The sequence below is a fragment of the Lagopus leucura genome, unplaced genomic scaffold, assembly GCF_019238085.1.
Source record: "Lagopus leucura isolate 7727_CA_CO unplaced genomic scaffold, USGS_WTPT01 Super-Scaffold_100157, whole genome shotgun sequence".
NCBI classification, from domain to species: domain Eukaryota; kingdom Metazoa; phylum Chordata; class Aves; order Galliformes; family Phasianidae; genus Lagopus; species Lagopus leucura.
The window spans coordinates 8,686,546-8,703,677 of record NW_024962334.1 but is presented as its reverse complement, the minus strand read 5'-3'; the positions used below and the strand labels follow the sequence as shown (position 1 = coordinate 8,703,677).

The 17,132-nt window shown below is 45.8% G+C and overlaps 2 protein-coding genes across 2 annotated transcripts in view; both read right to left on the bottom strand.

Moving 5' to 3' along the window:
• Positions 1–5,092: 5,092 nt before the first annotated feature.
• TMEM42 (transmembrane protein 42) lies at positions 5,093–11,455 on the bottom strand. The gene is made up of 3 exons (XM_042888705.1): positions 11,339–11,455; positions 7,093–7,239; positions 5,093–6,349 (listed from the first exon to the last, which is right to left on the bottom strand). Exons 1-3 carry the CDS (start codon positions 11,453–11,455, stop codon positions 6,206–6,208), a joined length of 408 nt encoding a protein of 135 aa, XP_042744639.1. The 3' UTR covers positions 5,093–6,205.
• Positions 11,456–11,524: 69 nt separating this feature from the next.
• The window catches only part of KIF15 (kinesin family member 15), a 34,382-nt gene continuing 28,774 nt past the window's right edge, over positions 11,525–17,132 (bottom strand). Inside the window, exons 31-36 of the mRNA XM_042888610.1 lie at positions 15,417–15,489; positions 14,767–14,804; positions 13,577–13,742; positions 13,032–13,163; positions 12,653–12,709; positions 11,525–11,936 (exon numbers count right to left, since the gene is read on the bottom strand). Of these exons, the coding sequence (XP_042744544.1) occupies positions 11,805–11,936; positions 12,653–12,709; positions 13,032–13,163; positions 13,577–13,742; positions 14,767–14,804; positions 15,417–15,489 (598 nt within the window). The 3' untranslated portion in view covers positions 11,525–11,804. The remainder of the gene's footprint in view (positions 11,937–12,652; positions 12,710–13,031; positions 13,164–13,576; positions 13,743–14,766; positions 14,805–15,416; positions 15,490–17,132) is intronic.

Below are 17,132 nucleotides of genomic sequence, written 5' to 3'. Positions count from 1 at the left end.
CTTGCACCCCAGGAAGGCCTGCAAGCGGCCACAGCATGCAGGACATCCTTGGAAAGGGTTCAGTGGGGCGGGTGCAGCCACCACAGGGCCATTACTCCACCCTAGAGCCCTGAACCAGCTTCCAGGGTGCATGTGCGGCCACGCTGACTGATTGCAGTGTGGACACACATCCACGGCCTACACCTACAGCAAACAATATGAAAAGGCACGAGGAAAAAGGAGCAGAAGAAGGCTATAGAAAAAATAAATGGTAAGGGCAAGGAAATCAACAGCATAAATATTGACTCAGCGATAAATAGTTTATCCATATATTTAAAACAGTTTCAGAGAACAAGGAAAATACTGACTGAATGCCTTCCCACCTACAGGATATGTGTTTGGCTGCACATGTCTGACTGAGAAAACAGAAACTGGCCTGCCAGCTTCTTCAAGTGACATTTCTTCCTGCAGGGGCGGCACAGCTGCTTCCTGTCTGTCCCTGTGGGGATGCCCACAACACGTGTGGCTGCATGGATGGGCACAGCACGGTGGGTTTTGTGTCTGGGGACCTGCAGCTGTTTGTCCTGAGAAGCTGCTGAGGCAGCACGCTCCCATTCACCCCTCTTTGCAAGATCCAGGTCATAGCCCTTCATAGCAGCTCAAGAAGCTCTCACTCGGATAGGCAGCTGGAACAGCTCCAGGCCCATTAGGATTTCTTAGGAAGCATCTTCCTGCAGCACTGGTTCCTGACAGCCGTGCCTGCCTGTTGCCTAACTTGGGAATGTCCTGAAGGGATCGAGTCACTTCAAACATCTCACTCGGCAGCATAAAACGTGGAATTTGTAATGACTTATTTTCCCTGGGGGCACGGCTCGCTGCTCCTAGCATTGCTGTAATTTACAAGAAACCCTGGCTGATGTTCAGGACGTGCACACGCACTGAGAGCAGGCCATGGCGCCAAGCAGAATTGCTCAATGCTTATCTCTTGATGCAGACCCGAAAGAACCAGCTGCTCCTTTCTCAGAGGAGGTGAGCAGGTGTCACGTTCAACATATCCAAGCTTCATCCCAATTCCCATAGCTAGGAAGAAACTACGGTATGAACCAGGGAACACTGAGTGATGGGTTTGGGGTGAAGGTGTACACGTTTCTTCCAAATAGTGCTGGTACCACCCGCTGCACCCAGCTGACTGCCACTCCTCCCACTGCCCTCCTCCTTATTTCCATCGTAGTGGCCTCATCTCTGCAAGGTGTAGCAAAGCCCCTGCAAGGCCCGTGCAACATCTGCCCCAGCCCAGGAGCTCCCCGGTGCTCACTAACCCAGCACTGGCAATTTCATGGGACTTCAAGGGCATGCAGTGCTCCTGGGAGCTGCTGCTCAGAGCAAGCGTCCTGCATGTGCCAAGTGTTATGGCTGGATATTGTGGTGCTGCCTGTAACTGTGGACTCCAGGTGCTCTGGCAACTCGCACTATCAGCAGCCATGCAGTAGGGCCCTTTTCCTTTGATAACAGTGCGTCTCTTTTCAAGCCATGAATGCATACCCAAGTGTCTATGACGGTTTCTGTGGTTAGCTATCATGCCCCTGGTAGCCTAGGTCTGTATGGTACCTCAAAGAGGAACCTCCTTTCCGTAACACAGCAGCACTTAATGGGAACTGCCAAATGCGGAGGCAAACAAATTCCAGTATATGTGGTGTTGCCCATGAAATCTGTTCCCGGGTCACAGAAAGTCCAACTTCCTCCCCAAAGTGGGAGGTCACCAGTACTAGACTGGGTCAGTTGAGGTTTTGTCCAGTTGAGCATTGAAAACCTCTGTAACGAAGAAGCAGCCATCTGGGCAACTCAACTCCTGGCGAAATGTTTTTTTCCTGAATGCCATCTTGGAACTCTCAAGGCACAACCTGTGCCTATTGCCTCTTCTAACAATGTCTGCTAGAGAGGAGCCTGGTTCCACCGCCTTTGTACCTTTCCTTCAAGCACCATCAAGACAGTGCCCACCCTGCCAACAGCTCAGGAGCCCATTTCAGATATTACAGATAACATGATGATGCGTTTTCAGTGCCAAAAGATCTAGAAACAAAAATACCTTAGAAAGAGTACTGAAACATCTGGCCTAACAGTTGTCTTTTCAAAGTTAGAACACGTACTTCAGTCTCAAATATTTCATTTTTCCTCAGGACCACACTGTTTTTTTAGGTGTCAGTCAAGTTCAGTCCCATTGCATTACTCTTCTGTTCTGAATCATTGAGACTTTCTTTCTTGAAAAATGTACTATAACAATTTACGGTGTTGCACTGCAATTTTGCAATGCCATCAGCGCTAAAGGTCTCTGCAGGGTCACATGAGGACTGAATTGTGTTAGATGGAATTTTTTATACACCAGACTGCAGAACAATCTACTGAGCATATTCAACATACTCACATCTACCACTTACCACCCTTGTAAACATAATATCCTGTAAGCTGTCTTGATAAACACTGTCACTGAGCTATCTTGATAAACACTGTGACTGGGCTGTTGTACAAATCTTTCAAGTAAATGACTCATTGTCAATGACAATAGGGACACTTCTCATATTTTACGTATAGTCCTTTACCCAATCAAGTCAAACGACGCTGTAAGGTTCAACTGCAAGTACCATTTCATCTGGTTTTGTTCCCTGTGAAGGTATACAGGACATTATTTATCTTAGAATATAATACTCTCAGACCTTCCTCGTACAATAGAATTTTCAAACATTTCCCACAATTAACTCAAGAATACTTCAATCTTTGTGAGCATTGTCATGAATCCTGCTGTTCACCACGCACCTGATTGTTCTATTGTTTGAAGCATGACACGGCAGAGCCCTGCTTCACAAGAATCTGATCACCAGGATGCTTATAAATCGGCTTGACAGTGAGGGAAAGGTGCGGGAAAGACTCACTGCCATCAGTGCCTAAGAGATGTGCAAACACAAGTGCATTTTTGGGGAGATGTGTACTGGATAATCCTCTCCATAAATACTTGAGCTCAGGTGTGCAGAAGCCGCATGCACTGCTGTAGTTTCAGCATACGGACAACCCACCTTCTGGCCTTGTAAGCCAAGGTTGTAGGATTGGTCATGATTTTCAGCCACCTCACAGTGTCCACCACATTTGCATGTTAGTCTCACATCCCTCTTACTGTGTGTGATTTAAAATATCTGTACATAGAAAATTTCAGCCACTGAGGTTTGGATAGAGGAATGGGCTGCCCAGGAAGGTGTTCAAGATACATTCAGGGACATGGCTTAGTGGGGAAATACTAGGGGTAGGTGGGTGGTTGGACTGGATTATCTTGGAGGTCTTTTCCAACCTTGGTGATTCTATGATTCTAAGACACATTTGAAAATGACAACACTGCTTTTTGTGATCACCTCAGGTGCACCTTGGATGACCACACACAAACTATTTACAAGAAGCACCATTTGATCACACAGCAATTGCAGCCCCGGCCCTGTGCTGACAGGCTCCACCAAGCCCTGCTTACATAAAAGAGAGGAATTCCACCACCAATGTGCCCTGCTCAGCAATCTTTCCCTCCCACAGCTCTTGGAACTAAAAACTTAGTTTCCACTTCCAGCTTGTAATATTTATGAAGTCTTGGACAACGTTTTCACAGTCCTAGTTTGTCTTCTACTGTCTTAAAAGTATCACAGAGCAAAATGTTGCCCAAGCTTTCTGTGGATGTACGAACATCTCCTAGACCTTGGCACGCAACAGTGATTCTGAAATAAATGGCAGTTTTGAACTATAAAAAAGGAGGGGCAGCAACAATCAAACTAACCAATGAGCTCAAAAAGTGATCGGAATGGATAAACTTCTTGTTCCTGCACTCTAGCACTGGACTTAGAAGTGAGCTTGACGCTCATCTGGTAGAAGTCCTTACTTGTGGCAATGCCAGGTGAGAAACAGGCTAAGTGTTCCTCAGAGCCTGGAAGGAAATTCTACATTTTGCTTTGGAGATTTTGTGCACATTGAGCCAAGGGCAAAGAGCAAGGCACAAGGTTGGAAGCATGGCACAGCGCTGTGGGCGCTGTGGCTATCCACAGACCAGACATCTCAATCACTGCCAGTCTGGTCTTTCTCCAGTCACTTGCATGGAGGCTTACAGCTGACTGATCATGCCTCAAAGCGACACACTGGGTTAAACAAACTAGGCTTGTAGCCTTTGTTATTTCTCAGTCACATGTGAAGGTCTAACGAGATTTCATAGGCTTGAAAATGCACAGTTCTTGGTTGTTGGCTCTGCAGACAGACAAGGGATGATGATGGGCCTTAGCTCCTAGCAGCTGTTTTCTGCTCCCACCACGGGGTTCAAGTGTGCAGGAGCAGGGGCTGCCCCAGGCTTGCTGCTGTTTCAGCCACTGACTGCAGCAACTTCCTTTCTAATGCCCTGAGTCATGGCAGCTCACTGGCAGCTCAGCAGATCCTGTGTCAGACAGAGCTGGCCAGTGTTTGCCTGCTTGTCTAGCACATGTGAATTAAGCCAATTCAAACCAATCCATCGCCAGTTATCAGCCAGCCTAATCAAGCAAGAAACACCTCCTCCTCTGTCTGTCCCTTACTGAAACACGGCCCTGCTTCCAAGGCCAATGGACATGTATCACTCAATCTGTCCTTGCTGGCCTCCAAAAAGCCCTCTCCACATTTATGAGGAATAGGCATTGGGAGCACTCTGTCCCCTTTCCCACCAATGCTGCTTTCTTTGAGGAAAAGACTTACGAGCACAGTAAGGGGGAAAAGCAAAGTGGCCTCTCAGGACACGGATGGCAAGCACCAGGAGCGAGGGCTCTCCCCTGAAGCAGCAAGGGGACAGCGACTTTGTAGCCATCTGATATCAAGAAGGAAAAGGCACAAATCCAACTCCAGTGGCATTTCCACCTACAAGTCTATTTTTACAATCCTGTTGGGCACGGAGCTGATCTGCCAGCTAATACAAACATGACAGGTCCTGATAATGAGGCTCACACAAACGTGTCCTTGGGTTTTCTGCACATGCCATGACTATGACTCACTTTCTGCAGTTACAAGAAGACACAACTTGGCAAGCCCAGAGCAAACAAATGGTATCACCAGCATGATGCATACATTTTTAGGCATCATTATGATTCTTTATTAGGATTGCAGTCAAAAATTACCACAGAAAACAAGCGTGTGCAGGCGGGGGAAAGAAACCAACACCTTGTAAATGATGATTCTTGCCACATGTAACATACTGGCAGGCATCTCATTCTGGCAACGAAGAGTAATTACTGACCCAAAACGTAGCACGAGAGGGAACCACTGATCTACTTAATTACATTGGACAAATGGAAAATAGCATCTTTCAGGAGTGGAAAAAAATGTTGCCTGAGAAAAAACATTTTTACTTAAAGCAATTGTCAGCTCAAGTGATGAGTGTTCATCACAGACATAATGAAGAGGGCTGACTGATGACGCGGTGTTCTTCCCGTATTACAGCATGACATACACAAACCAGAAATAGTGATAAAAAATCAGTGCTGGTTAAGAGTTTAAATGAAAAAGCAACCCCTTACAGTGAGCAACATGTCAGGAATGGGAAACTGGGAATTACAGGCAACAGACGTAGATGGCAAGTCAAAAGTGTGTGTGATAGAGGCAGCCAAAGGAATTAATGTAATGCTCCACCACCTTCCAGACAATAGGAACCTGGAGCAAGCATGGGGCCTCTCCAAGAGGCAGCAAGGAAAATCACCACCAGCAGGGCAGAAACGTCCACAACCTTCAGTGCCTAGTTCTGCTTTCTTTTTCATTTTGGGATGGTTCCTCTCATGGAAAAGTACCAATGTACGGTCACCTTCCACAGCCACTATGTTTACTTTCTCCCTCCCGTCCTGGCACTGGGAAGGCTCCATCAGCGCAGGGTGTGAAGAGGAGGGGTGGCTGATAAGCTCTGGCTCTGGTTTCCAGACAACTGACTCAGACTGATCAGCTCTCCCTCAAGTTGTCACTGTTCCCACACCTCCACCAGGCACACGGAATGGTTGCTCTGGCCAACCATGGAAAACGTAATATGCATGACTTTGCAAATTGATGGAGAAACATGCAAGGGAGCTGGGCAGGTCTGACGGCACTCAGTAGGCTCTGGCACGGAATGAGAGAGTGCATGGTGTGAGGACCTGGCTGGGACCTGGCAGCAGCACTACTGAAGCATAATCCAAGCTGGAAATGGAGAGAGATGTCACAACCCCTTCTTCTCCACCATGTGCAGTGTTGGCTGGGGTGCAGCAGTGTGCAGCAGCATGAGGCCACAGAGCGTCACAGTGAGGCCAACCCACCACAATGGTGTCCACGTCTCCCCAAAGAGAAGCTTGCCCAGGATGGCCTGGAGGAAAAGAGAAAGACAAAGCTTTGCGGAGCTGAACCACCTTAAAGCCTTCTGCACTGCCAGCTCCTCTCTAGGGCTTCTTCAGCAGCCCAGGAGAACTTGCTAGAGATAACTCCTGGTGGGATCATCACCAACATATGGATGACGATGATGCTGGAGATAACCTTGTTTAGCAGTCAGCTGGGAAGCACAGCCAAATGGAGCTCCTCAACAGGATTTCAGCAGCTGCAAGCATGCTTTGCTGTCTTCCCAGAACCTCTCAGGAACCAAGTCTCCACTTCAGTCAGTAAAAACACAGCTCCACTTACTTGAGAGCATTTTGGACAAGACTGTGAGCTGGATGAGAAGGGCTGGAGCACAGAAAGAAGATTAATGGCTTGTGAGAGTGAAATGCAAGCATGCCTGTGGGCCAAAAGTGCTTGTGCTCTCACTAAGAGGTGGCTTTGATCTGTCAAAAGTGAGGTTTTGCTTTAGCTAAACCAAAACAAAGCAAACACTCCCAGCCCCAACTCTCACTGGCAATTAGAAAAAACACCTTACAGCTGCTCCAAGGTATGGCACGTGGCAGTAATGCTCTTCCTCCCACATCATGCAGAAAATCCTACAGCCTCTGTGTGAGGAACAGCTGTGAGCTGACACAATTATTTCACTGCTGTCTGCAGAGGGGTACCTACGCCTCCCTTCACATAGCATCACCGTGCTCCTCTAGGCTTCAGCACCTCAGGAATGAATGTACTCACCGAAGAGATGAAGTTGGAGGCTGTTGTGGTCACAGAAGCAGAGGCTGAGGAGGAGGACAGTCGCAGGGCTTTTGCAAAGACTGTCCACATGACTGCATTGCAGGCACACACCAAGCCAATGCAGCCCACACGAAGTAGAACTGGCAGCTGTGGAACAAAAGGGAAAGAACTGATTATTTTCGCTGACTGCTTATTAAGCCTTACTATAACGTGAACACTTTGAAACCAGAGTAGCATGGGCTTGAAACTGAGTTACAGTAGGTAACACATGAAGATGAATATATTACATCACAGAAGGCAACTGAAACAAGAAAACAGCCCTGGATGGAGCACGGCTCTGAGGCATCTTAACATGAATCCAGCCTCAAGTACAAGCTCAGAAGTGCTGGGACAGTGTACAGTAGCTGCCAAAGTCCAGAAAGCTTCTGGCCTCACAACTTGGTGCACACACCATGCAGTGAAGTGCCTTTCCATCACCAGACAAATGGAAAAGGGTCTTATTTTTCCCTGTCAGATTGGAATGCAGCTGTACATGTCAGCACTGTGTAAGTTCACAGCATTGCCTAAAAAGCCTTTAGGCAGTCTACCCAATATCCTCTGTTCCAGCTGCTGTGGCCCATTTCCTAGCCTCTCAGTGTTGTGCAGGTGATGTGAAGGCCACAAGGGATGATGTCACAGGCAGAATAACTCCTATAAACACTCAGGGAGTCCACGAAGGTGAGGAAAAGCAAGACTTTGCTCAGCCCACAGTGATAACATCTTCACATCCCATTGCCTCTCTCAGTCAATAGAAGGCCGTTGTGAGATCAGCCCTGGAGGTGCAGAAGCTGTAGGCACGAAGCCACCCACAAATCCAGCCTCCATGAACAGCAGCACTGCGCCCTCCTTCTGCCAACTGACCCCTGGGGCCTCCAACCACCTCCTGCTCAGAAGAAACTAACAAACACCAGCCAGGGAGGCTGTTAAAGGAGCAGAAACTTAAAGGGAAAGGCAATAAATCACAGAACCAAAGAATGGCTTGGGTTGGAAGGGAATTCAAAGATCGTTCAGTTCCAATCCCCTGCCCGGGCAGGGACATCACCTACTACATCAGGCTGACTGGATTCCCAACTAGCCTGGCCTTGAACGCCTCTGGAGATGGGACATCCACAATCTGTAAGGGAAGGCAGTACCAGTCCCTCACCATCCTCTCAGTGAAAATACTTCCCTGACATCTAATCTAAATCCCCTCCTTCAGCATAAAACCATTCCCTCTCTTTCTATTACTATCTACCCATGTAAAAAGTTCACTTCTCTTCTGTTTATAATCTCCCTTTAAATAGTGGAAGGCCACAGTGAAGTCTCCATGCAGCCTTCCTTCTCCATACTGAACAAGCCTAGCTCCCTCTGCCTGTCTTTGGAGGAGAGGTGCTACAGTCCTCTGATATCTTTATGGCCCTCCTCTGAACCTGCTCTAACAGCAAGATCCCTTTGGATGGCATCCTTTCCTTCTATCATCAAAACAAACCGCTGCTTGATGGCTGGCACAAAGTCTCCAAGGCTAACCCCAATCCCACAGAGTTCACGTGTTTGGCCTCATTTTGCCCCATCAGTAGCAAAGTCCTCCAACTTTATCACGGCAATGGCAAACATTCCCAAACAATTCCCACCTGTGGAATGCTTTGCGGTGCGAGGCCCTTTACACCGACACATCACCGCCCTGGCAAACCTTGCTGAGAGGGATCACAGGGTCAGCCAGGTCCAAACACACCAGTCCTTCGAGGAAGAAATCTGCTGCTATGTCACGGCTCATTGTGGGATGGGGGTTGCCTTCCAGATAGCTCTGGGCCTCTCCCTCTGCCTGGATTAATGCACATTTTGCCTTGGCTGGGGCAGCTCAGTATGTCCATGTAGGCTGCTAGAGGTCAGGCACATTTGGAAGATATGAAAAATATCTCCATGTTTTATAAAAATTCAGTATATTCTTCTCTGTATCAAAAAGACCCTATCAGTGTAGACTGTGAGGAGAAAGGGCCTAAAGATAGAATCACAGAATCAGAGAATGGCCTGGGTTGAAATGGACCAGAATGATCATCTAGTTTCAACCTCCCTGCCACAGGCAGGGTTGCAACCACTAGACCAGGCTGCCCAGAGCCACATCCAGCCTGGCCTTGAATGCATCCAGGGATAAAAAGATCTCATACTGTCTCCAGCTACCCACCAAGAAGATGAAGAAGTGGTGGAGCCAGGCTCTTCAGTGAGTTACATTGGGATATGAAAAGGGGCAGCAAGCATGGGTTAGGAAAGGGGAAATGTTGATACAACACAAGGGAAAACAAGCACTGAAGCAGAGGCTGTGGGTTCTGTAACCTTGGAGGCGTTCCAAGCTTGACTGGAGAAAGCCATGAGCCATCAGCCAGCCCTACTGGGGCTGGACTAGAGACCTTTGCAGGTGCTGCCTGACCCACGTTGCTCGATGAGCCTACCAGCCTTAGAAGGATGCTGGCTGTCTTCAATAAAACTCCACTGCTGAACTTCTACTGCAGAAGCTCAGAACTCAGCTGTAGCATGTTCTAGTGGTGGCACGTGTCCAGAGGAAGGTTTTTCAGAGAGGCTGAGTCCTTCTGCATCTCAGGCAGAAGAGCAGTCATGGCAATAGCATGCAGTGCAGAGATGGGAACATCCCCGGGTGCTCCCCACAAGGAAGGACAGAGGTGTAATTCCTTCCCTGCAAAGGGCTCAGCAGTGCCAGCCCAGTGAGTCAAAGATTACTGTTCTGATTGCTTTTCTAAGAAGAGATTAAGTGAGTGTACATTTCAGATAATCCAGAACCACCGCTGAAGTGGCAGAAGCAAATTTAGACGGAGGTTGGCGGGAGAGTGGGGAAAGTAAAGAAAAGGCTTTCTTCAGGCAAAATGACCCCACAAGTGAGGTCGTTCTCAGGTGGGGCCAGCACACATCCGTCTGCCCTGGAGATCTGTCTCTGTGCTGCTACTGAGCATCCTGAAGCTCTGTCACCACCTCTCAGAAGCATCAGTACACTTCTAACATCTGCTACATTCCACACTATACAAAAGTCAGCAGCTTTTTTAGGTGCATTTGTAGATTTCCGTAGTTCTTCCACAAATGCAAAACTCAAACTTCAATCCTATGCGGCAGCTCTGCAGAAATGCCTTCATAGCAAGTGCACAGGAGTCAAACAGTGAGCCCTCTGAAAGTGTTTATGTGTTTATGGTCCTGCAGGTCCTGTAACGGGTAAGCTCTGGGAACATCGGCATTTGCTTCAAACTTATGTTTTACAGCTAGACTGATTAATTTAGTTCACAGTAATCACTCAAATGGACCTGAAAAGCAAGTGGAGGAGCCAATCTGTTCAGAAAAACAAATCATAATTACAGAATTGAGCACGATTGAGCTCTGGAGTTCTGCCTCTGGAGTTCTCCTCATCCAGCCTGGAGTTGGACCTGGGGCACACCAGGCCCATATTGCCAGCTGGGAGAGGGAAATTCGTCCCACTGTGCTCTGTGGCCTCACCTGCAGCACTGAGTGCAGTTCTGGGCAACACAATCTAAAATGGATATAGAACTATGTGGGCATCCAAAGGAGGGCTACAAAAATGGGCGGCTACCAAGATGGGGAAGAGTCTGAAGGGCAAGGATACGAGAAGCGGCTGCAGTCCCTGTGTTTGCTCAGCGCAGAGCAGAGGAGCTGAGGGGAGGCATCATGGCGGCTGCAGCTCCTCACAGGGAGCGGAGGGCAGCGCTGAGCTCTGCTCTGTGTGACAGCGACCAGACACAAGAGAATGGAGCTGTGCCAGGGGAGGGCAGGGTTTATGGATGTGGATGAGACCCCTACGAGCCTCCCCTCCCCATGTGAGCAGTCCCAGCTCGCAGTTACTTGCACATTAGGAGCTGCTGACACTCCGTGCTTTACTTTTTGGTCAGCGCAGAGCAGAATCTTTTGGGGGGCAATCAGAGCACCAGGATTCGGAATGTTCATTCTCCTTCCGACCACTCGTAGACACACGGAAACTCCTGCTGCGTTTTCCAGATGCCCGCAGAGCTCAGCATCTCCCCATACCCCAAACGTTTAGCACATCTCCACGGGCTGCAAGAGCAAAGCGGCACCCGCCGGAGCACGAGGAAGGGCCCGCACGCACTTCTCCATCAGATGCGAACTCCGCGGCCGGCAGAGGCCGCAGCCGGTAACTCAGTGCGGTCACTTCCCCGCCCCGGCTCCCTCCCTCCCTCCCTCCCTCCCTCCTTACCCAGCCTCCAACCTCCTCCCCGCCGCGCAGTGCCCGCGCCCCCAGCGCCAGCTTCGCCGCGCCCGCGGCCGCCGCCCCCAGCAGCCCCGCGGCCAGCGCCGCGCCGCCCGGCCGCATGCCGGCAACCCGCCCCGCTTCCGGGAGCGCCGCAGCACCGCCCCGCGCCGAGAGGAAGAGGGGCAGGGCGACGTTTGTATACAAAGGCTTTATTTAGAAAGGACGCGGTACCGATAGAGCTTTAAGGCTGCAGACGCAGAGGTACGGCGCACAGAGCTCCCGAGGCTCCAGCTGGCCGTGCCGGGGGCGGCTCCGTTCTCCTTAGCCCTATTGCTTCTGGGGGCAGAAAGCTTTGTGGCTACCCAGGACAAAGAGGGTGGCGTTACTGACCGTAGAAGCCACTAAAAAGACAAGTGCTCGGTGTCACAACCTAGATCAGTGCATTGCGTTCTGCTAAGAAACGTTTCACTTACTTACAGTACGTGTGATTAAATGGCCTTATGCCACGCTCCTTTGCAAACTTCATGTTTCTCATCACATTTCTATCTTCTGTTTGAGCACAGAATGGTTCTAAGTGGCTTAGAGTGCATTGCCTACAGTACTAAAACAGAATGTATACTGGTAAAAAGTACTTTTTTGAAGCATTTTAATTTCAATAAGAAAAAGAGAAGAATAAAGGCCAAAAAAATGTATGGTAGTATTTACAAATCTATTATTACATACACATTCCTGCTTTATCGAGCAAGCTTCAATTTGAGAGTTGTCTTTAAACAGCTACTGAAGGTTATGGGTTGTTCCATCTGACAAGTTTATGTTCACCTAGTAAAAACATCCTATGCTTAGGTAAAACAAACAACTAAGGAATTGTGCTTTTTAAAATTCAGCTCAGGTGGAAAATGCAGCATTTCAGAAATTTCAGCAGGAACTGAACAGAAGCACAAAAGGAATGAAGAATCCAGGCGTGTTCCCAGAGAGAAAGGTTCTCCTTGACAAGATACAAACAATTCAAGGTGTCTGTTAGCACCTATGCAAAATCAGTTTTTGAAGAGTCACAGAGCCTCTTCAATAGGGAGGTATTGAAACACCAATGAAAGCTGCCCACTTAACTGAGAAAATTCCTCACTAAAAGTTGGTAACAGAAAGTTGTTACCAGCAAAAAAAATCTAAAGGAGTATGTGAATACAAAAAAAACTGTACTGAATACAGCTGACAACATTCACATTCACAGCAAAAGTCAAGCTTTTGCTTATGCTGTACATTTTAAAGATACAGCTCTGCAGATTCGTGCCATTATAACTGATCATGATGTCTACATACGTCACATCTTTTAGTTTCTCTCAAAAAGGCATTTTCAGCTCGCAGTTTTTCAGTCTCCTGTAAAACAGAAAAATGATATTTAGAACTGTGAGTACGGAAGGGACCTTATTCTCGTACCTTTCATGTTTCCAAATAAGTTATATACATCTATGCACTTTCAGGTGATTTAAACAGCTCAGGAGATGTGCTTTGAGGAAATACAAAGGTAACTGTTGTTTGGGACCTGCAAGAAGGGAGAGCAGGCATGGCCCACACAGCTGTATAAAAGCAGAGGTGTGTCACTCTCAAACAGAAGAGTGAGAATGCCAGTTTCCATCATCAAAGTTTAGGTCTCCTTTATATCAGACTGCTGCTCTGTGTTCCACTCTCTGGAACTCACCTCAGTGAGTTTAGTGTAATCTTTCTTCAGTTTCACAAGATACTGAATCTTCTGGTTTACATTTTGATGACCGAGTAATTTCCCATTCTCCTCAGCAAGAGAGTCAACTTGCTTCCTCAGCATGTCTATTTCCTGTAATTAATAAATATATCATGTACATTTTCTAGCTTTAGACCCTCCTTCTATTTCAAAAGAAATAGCTGATGTGATTAACACACTAACATTTACACCTGTTATAACATATGATGCAAGAATTGGTTCATCCAGGCAACACATATTTCTCACGTGCTCTTCTGGATGCCTCTGAAGAGCAAATGCCTCATATGATTTGTATTACAGATTGCAACACTGATTTCTGTACTCAGTTCCACTAGGATTTACCAGTGCACCAGTACACAGCATTACAAACATGCCTGAACTGTAAAGCAGAACATTTTCAGAGGCCTTCTTTGGTTGCTAATTTAGAATATCATTCAAGTAGCAGCAGAGCTCTACCTCTGCAGAGTAAGATTTTACTAGAAAGATAAAAATTACACATATATAACCTTTCCAATTCTATCTCTCTCTTCATATGTTTCTTCCAATTTTGATCTAATTTCTTCTTTTTCTTGAAACGCCTTCAGTTCCAAAGCTCTTGTTCGTTCCATCTCCAGAGTCATTTCAAGACAGGTATTCTCTCTGATTCTGAGAGCATTTTTGGTCTCTTCTAATCTGCCAATATGAACGCATCATGAAATATTCAAAACCCAACATAAATGGCATACAGATGAATTACTTGTGTCAGCTTTGGACACAGAGGCAGACTTTTAAAGGCTTTCTTTTGACAGAATTTAGCTTTCCCCAGAACTCAGCGCTAGCAGAAGGGGAAATTGCATCCCGTTGCACAACTGCTACGTTTGACATCATCTCTTAAAGCTGAGCAATGTTTTGAAGCCGCTCTTCTTTTTGGGGAAGTGGGCTGTTTCCAGTCCAGGACTCACAACTCCGCTCACGAAGCAGAAAACAGTACCTCTGCCTCCCTTAAAATAAGCTGTCTACAAAGGAAACATGCCGTTAGATGGCCGCAAGCCAAATATGAGGAGATTCAGCTGCTATGAGTCCCTGAAGCAATACAGATGAGCCTAAGAATAACAGGAGGAGTAGCTGCAAACTAGTTTTTATCTACTAATTCTGTATTTTATTTCTTTACTACTATCTTTCTGTGATGCGGCACACCTGAATTTCTAGCATTACTTGCACATTAGTGCAAACACAGTGTAGGAACCTGCTCATGAGTAATTTAGTTGTTCAAGCTGAAGTGCAACAGAACCCCAACAAATAGCGTAAGAACATTTAGATTAAGTTTAAAATTATGTAATATTTACAGTGTTAGTAAAGAAATGAGAGGTGTTTCAGTTGCATTTGAAAAGGAATGTGCTCACATGTCACTAAGCATAGAGGTGTTCAAAACCTTATCTTGTAGATTATTTTAAACAATTCAAAATTAAGTCTCTTCTAATCTAAGCTTTGCTTATGCTTCCAGCTGTTTCAGAGCATTTCCTGATACACTTTCAGATACCTTTTGGAAAATGTCATAACAGGTGCTACCACCACCTACTGGAGAAAAAGAGCAAGAACTCAATGTTACTCAATGAATTTGTAAACTCAGGCATGGACTTGACTCCTTAAACACACATTTCTGGTATTAACGAGTTTAATACAAAGTCTCCAGTTCACTGTGTAATATTAAACTTACTCTGCTTTGATTTTCAGTATCTCCTCCATTGCTTTGTTCTGTAAAAGTGCAAAATATTAGTTACATTCATTATGTTTAAATTGCTTATATATATATATATGCATTCTACTTTTTTTTTTTCCCCAAATGATGTCACTCATCTGATGCCAAATATCTCATTCCAGACACTACCAAAATCATCCCATTACCCAATAATTTACATCTCTAACATTCATTATAAACTCACCTCCTGGCTATGCACACATATTTCCATTTCATGCCAGCACAAATGACCCACACTCTGCCCATACACAGGACAGCTAGAGCTGGAAGTTCTGCCTGTTCTGATCCATTTCAACTTCTATTGTGACATTAGCTTCCCTTTGGTGGAGCCTTGATATTAGCAAGTGATACAACCTCCACTTTCCAGCTCCATGAAGATGAGTCAGATTTAATTATCTGAATCTGTTTTTGCTTATTGTGCAACCTGATACACAGTTTGCTGAAGTTTTACTGAGATAGAAATCTTATGATCTGAGCACCAGTGTCTGGAACTGGTAGAAACCACTAAAAATCAATACTTGTTTTACTGGCATGAAATAGAAGAAAACATGAGCAATACTTCAGAACAGGGAAACAGCAACCACTGCGTGAAAAGGGTAAGAGGATACCTTTGCCCGTCGTTCTTCAGCAATCTCCTCCTCTTTCTCTTGGAGCTGCTGAACATCAGTGTGTTTCTGATCACTGGAAGGTTCAAGAACAAGAAAAAATTTTTGCAAACATAGGAAATCAGTTGTAAAAACAACTGTTTATCCAGATTAAAATCTGGATCTAATCAGATCTACTGTTGCATCATGTCTTGATGCATCTTGAGAACCAGAATCCTGCATCGTCATAAAACAACTCCAGAAGGGTATTAATTTTACATTCCAAGAACATCTCATTTTCCTTTGGCAGAGTACAAAGACACAGATTTTTTAACAAATTCAGGATTGAGGGAGATGTCTTATGAGTTGGTGGTGCTCACTTGCAGTCTGCAAAAAGGAACTCCTTCCTACTAGATCCTTGCACAGTGGTGTTGCCAACTTAAAAAGTTAGAACTTTTGTATTCAGATGGCTTGGAAACTTATTTTGTTCTTTACACATGGCACTGGATGGAAGTAAGCAAACACTATAAAGTTAAAATAACCACTCCAAAACTACATGCCACTGGGGTCTCTTAATTCCTGTTCAGCACATTAAGTGGGAGAACTTCACTGATTAATGATTCCAATTTGACACAATTTTAAAAGTTTAGTGTTTTAGAAACTAAAAATCTTTGTCAGCTTACCTAACTAGGGGAATTTATTTGTTGTTTGTATCTGGCATATGTATACAGCCTCACACTGAGTGTGTGTGAGTGGGAAATGTGTTTTTTTTGTTTTGTTTTAAGCACTTCAACACCAACTGGAAAGGTCTGACAACTTCTGGGATAACTGCTTTTCCTTGACAAATTTTAGAACCACCCACTTCCAAAATTCAGCCACATTCAGCCAGCTTATAAGTGGCTGGAAAGAACTACATCCACCTCTGTTTGCTTACATTCACTAGATACTTAACTTTAAAAAGCTCAGGTACAGTATAATTGATAATGGCTGAGACATTCTAGTACTAGGCTACTAGATGGCCTATACTACCTCAAAAGTAATGAGAGGAGAGTGTTCCAGCTTAGTTTTGCAGAGGTGAACACTCACCTTTCCTGGACAACTACTCTTCCTTGCTTTAAGGTTAAATACAAGAAGAGAGCAGGCACTTGGTCTCATCATGTGTTCTCACACATTCTCCAATTCAGTCCACGATCTCTGCATCTTACTTTTTTGTGATGTGTGACACCAGTGATCAAAGCATCTTGCTTTCTAATACCAGACTGCACACGAGGTAACGACTGCCTGCTGCTATCAGCTCTTCCCACAATGTATGAAGCATGTCTCTGTTGTGAATATCCCCACTTGAAATATCTAAATCTGATTTTTCCAGAGCTCCTATAATCTTCTCTCTATTCAAACCACAACTCCCATCAACTAAAAGCTGGGAATTGGGACTGCCTGTCCAAATTACATCTCGAGGTTTCCTGTCAAGAAATCAGCAAATGAAGAACATACAAGCAATGATGTTCCCTGAAAGAAAATGGGACCAAGTAACCTATTCAACAGCTGTGTCAAAAATGAAGCCACATAATTCAGTTTTCCACAGCAATGTATGTTTATATAATATATATGTATGTAACATGTGCTGCTGGCAACACGCACTTGCAGCTCAGAAGGCCAACTGTATCCTGGGCTGCATCAAGAGAAGCATGACCAGCAGGTTGAGGGATGTGATTCTACTCCTCTACTCTGCTCTCATGA

What these genes read in the sequence shown, in the direction of transcription:
- TMEM42 (XM_042888705.1), bottom strand. Translation starts at nt 11,455, where the DNA reads ATGCGGCCGGGCGGCGCGGCGCTGGCCGCGGGGCTGCTGGGGGCGGCG. An exon ending in GGGAGGAGGTTGGAGGCTGG is followed by an intron (nt 7,240 to 11,338) that starts GTAAGGAGGGAG and finishes TTTGTTCCACAG; the next exon opens with CTGCCAGTTCTACTTCGTGT. An exon ending in CCTCCAACTTCATCTCTTCG is followed by an intron (nt 6,350 to 7,092) that starts GTGAGTACATTC and finishes CTTTTCCTCCAG; the next exon opens with GCCATCCTGGGCAAGCTTCT.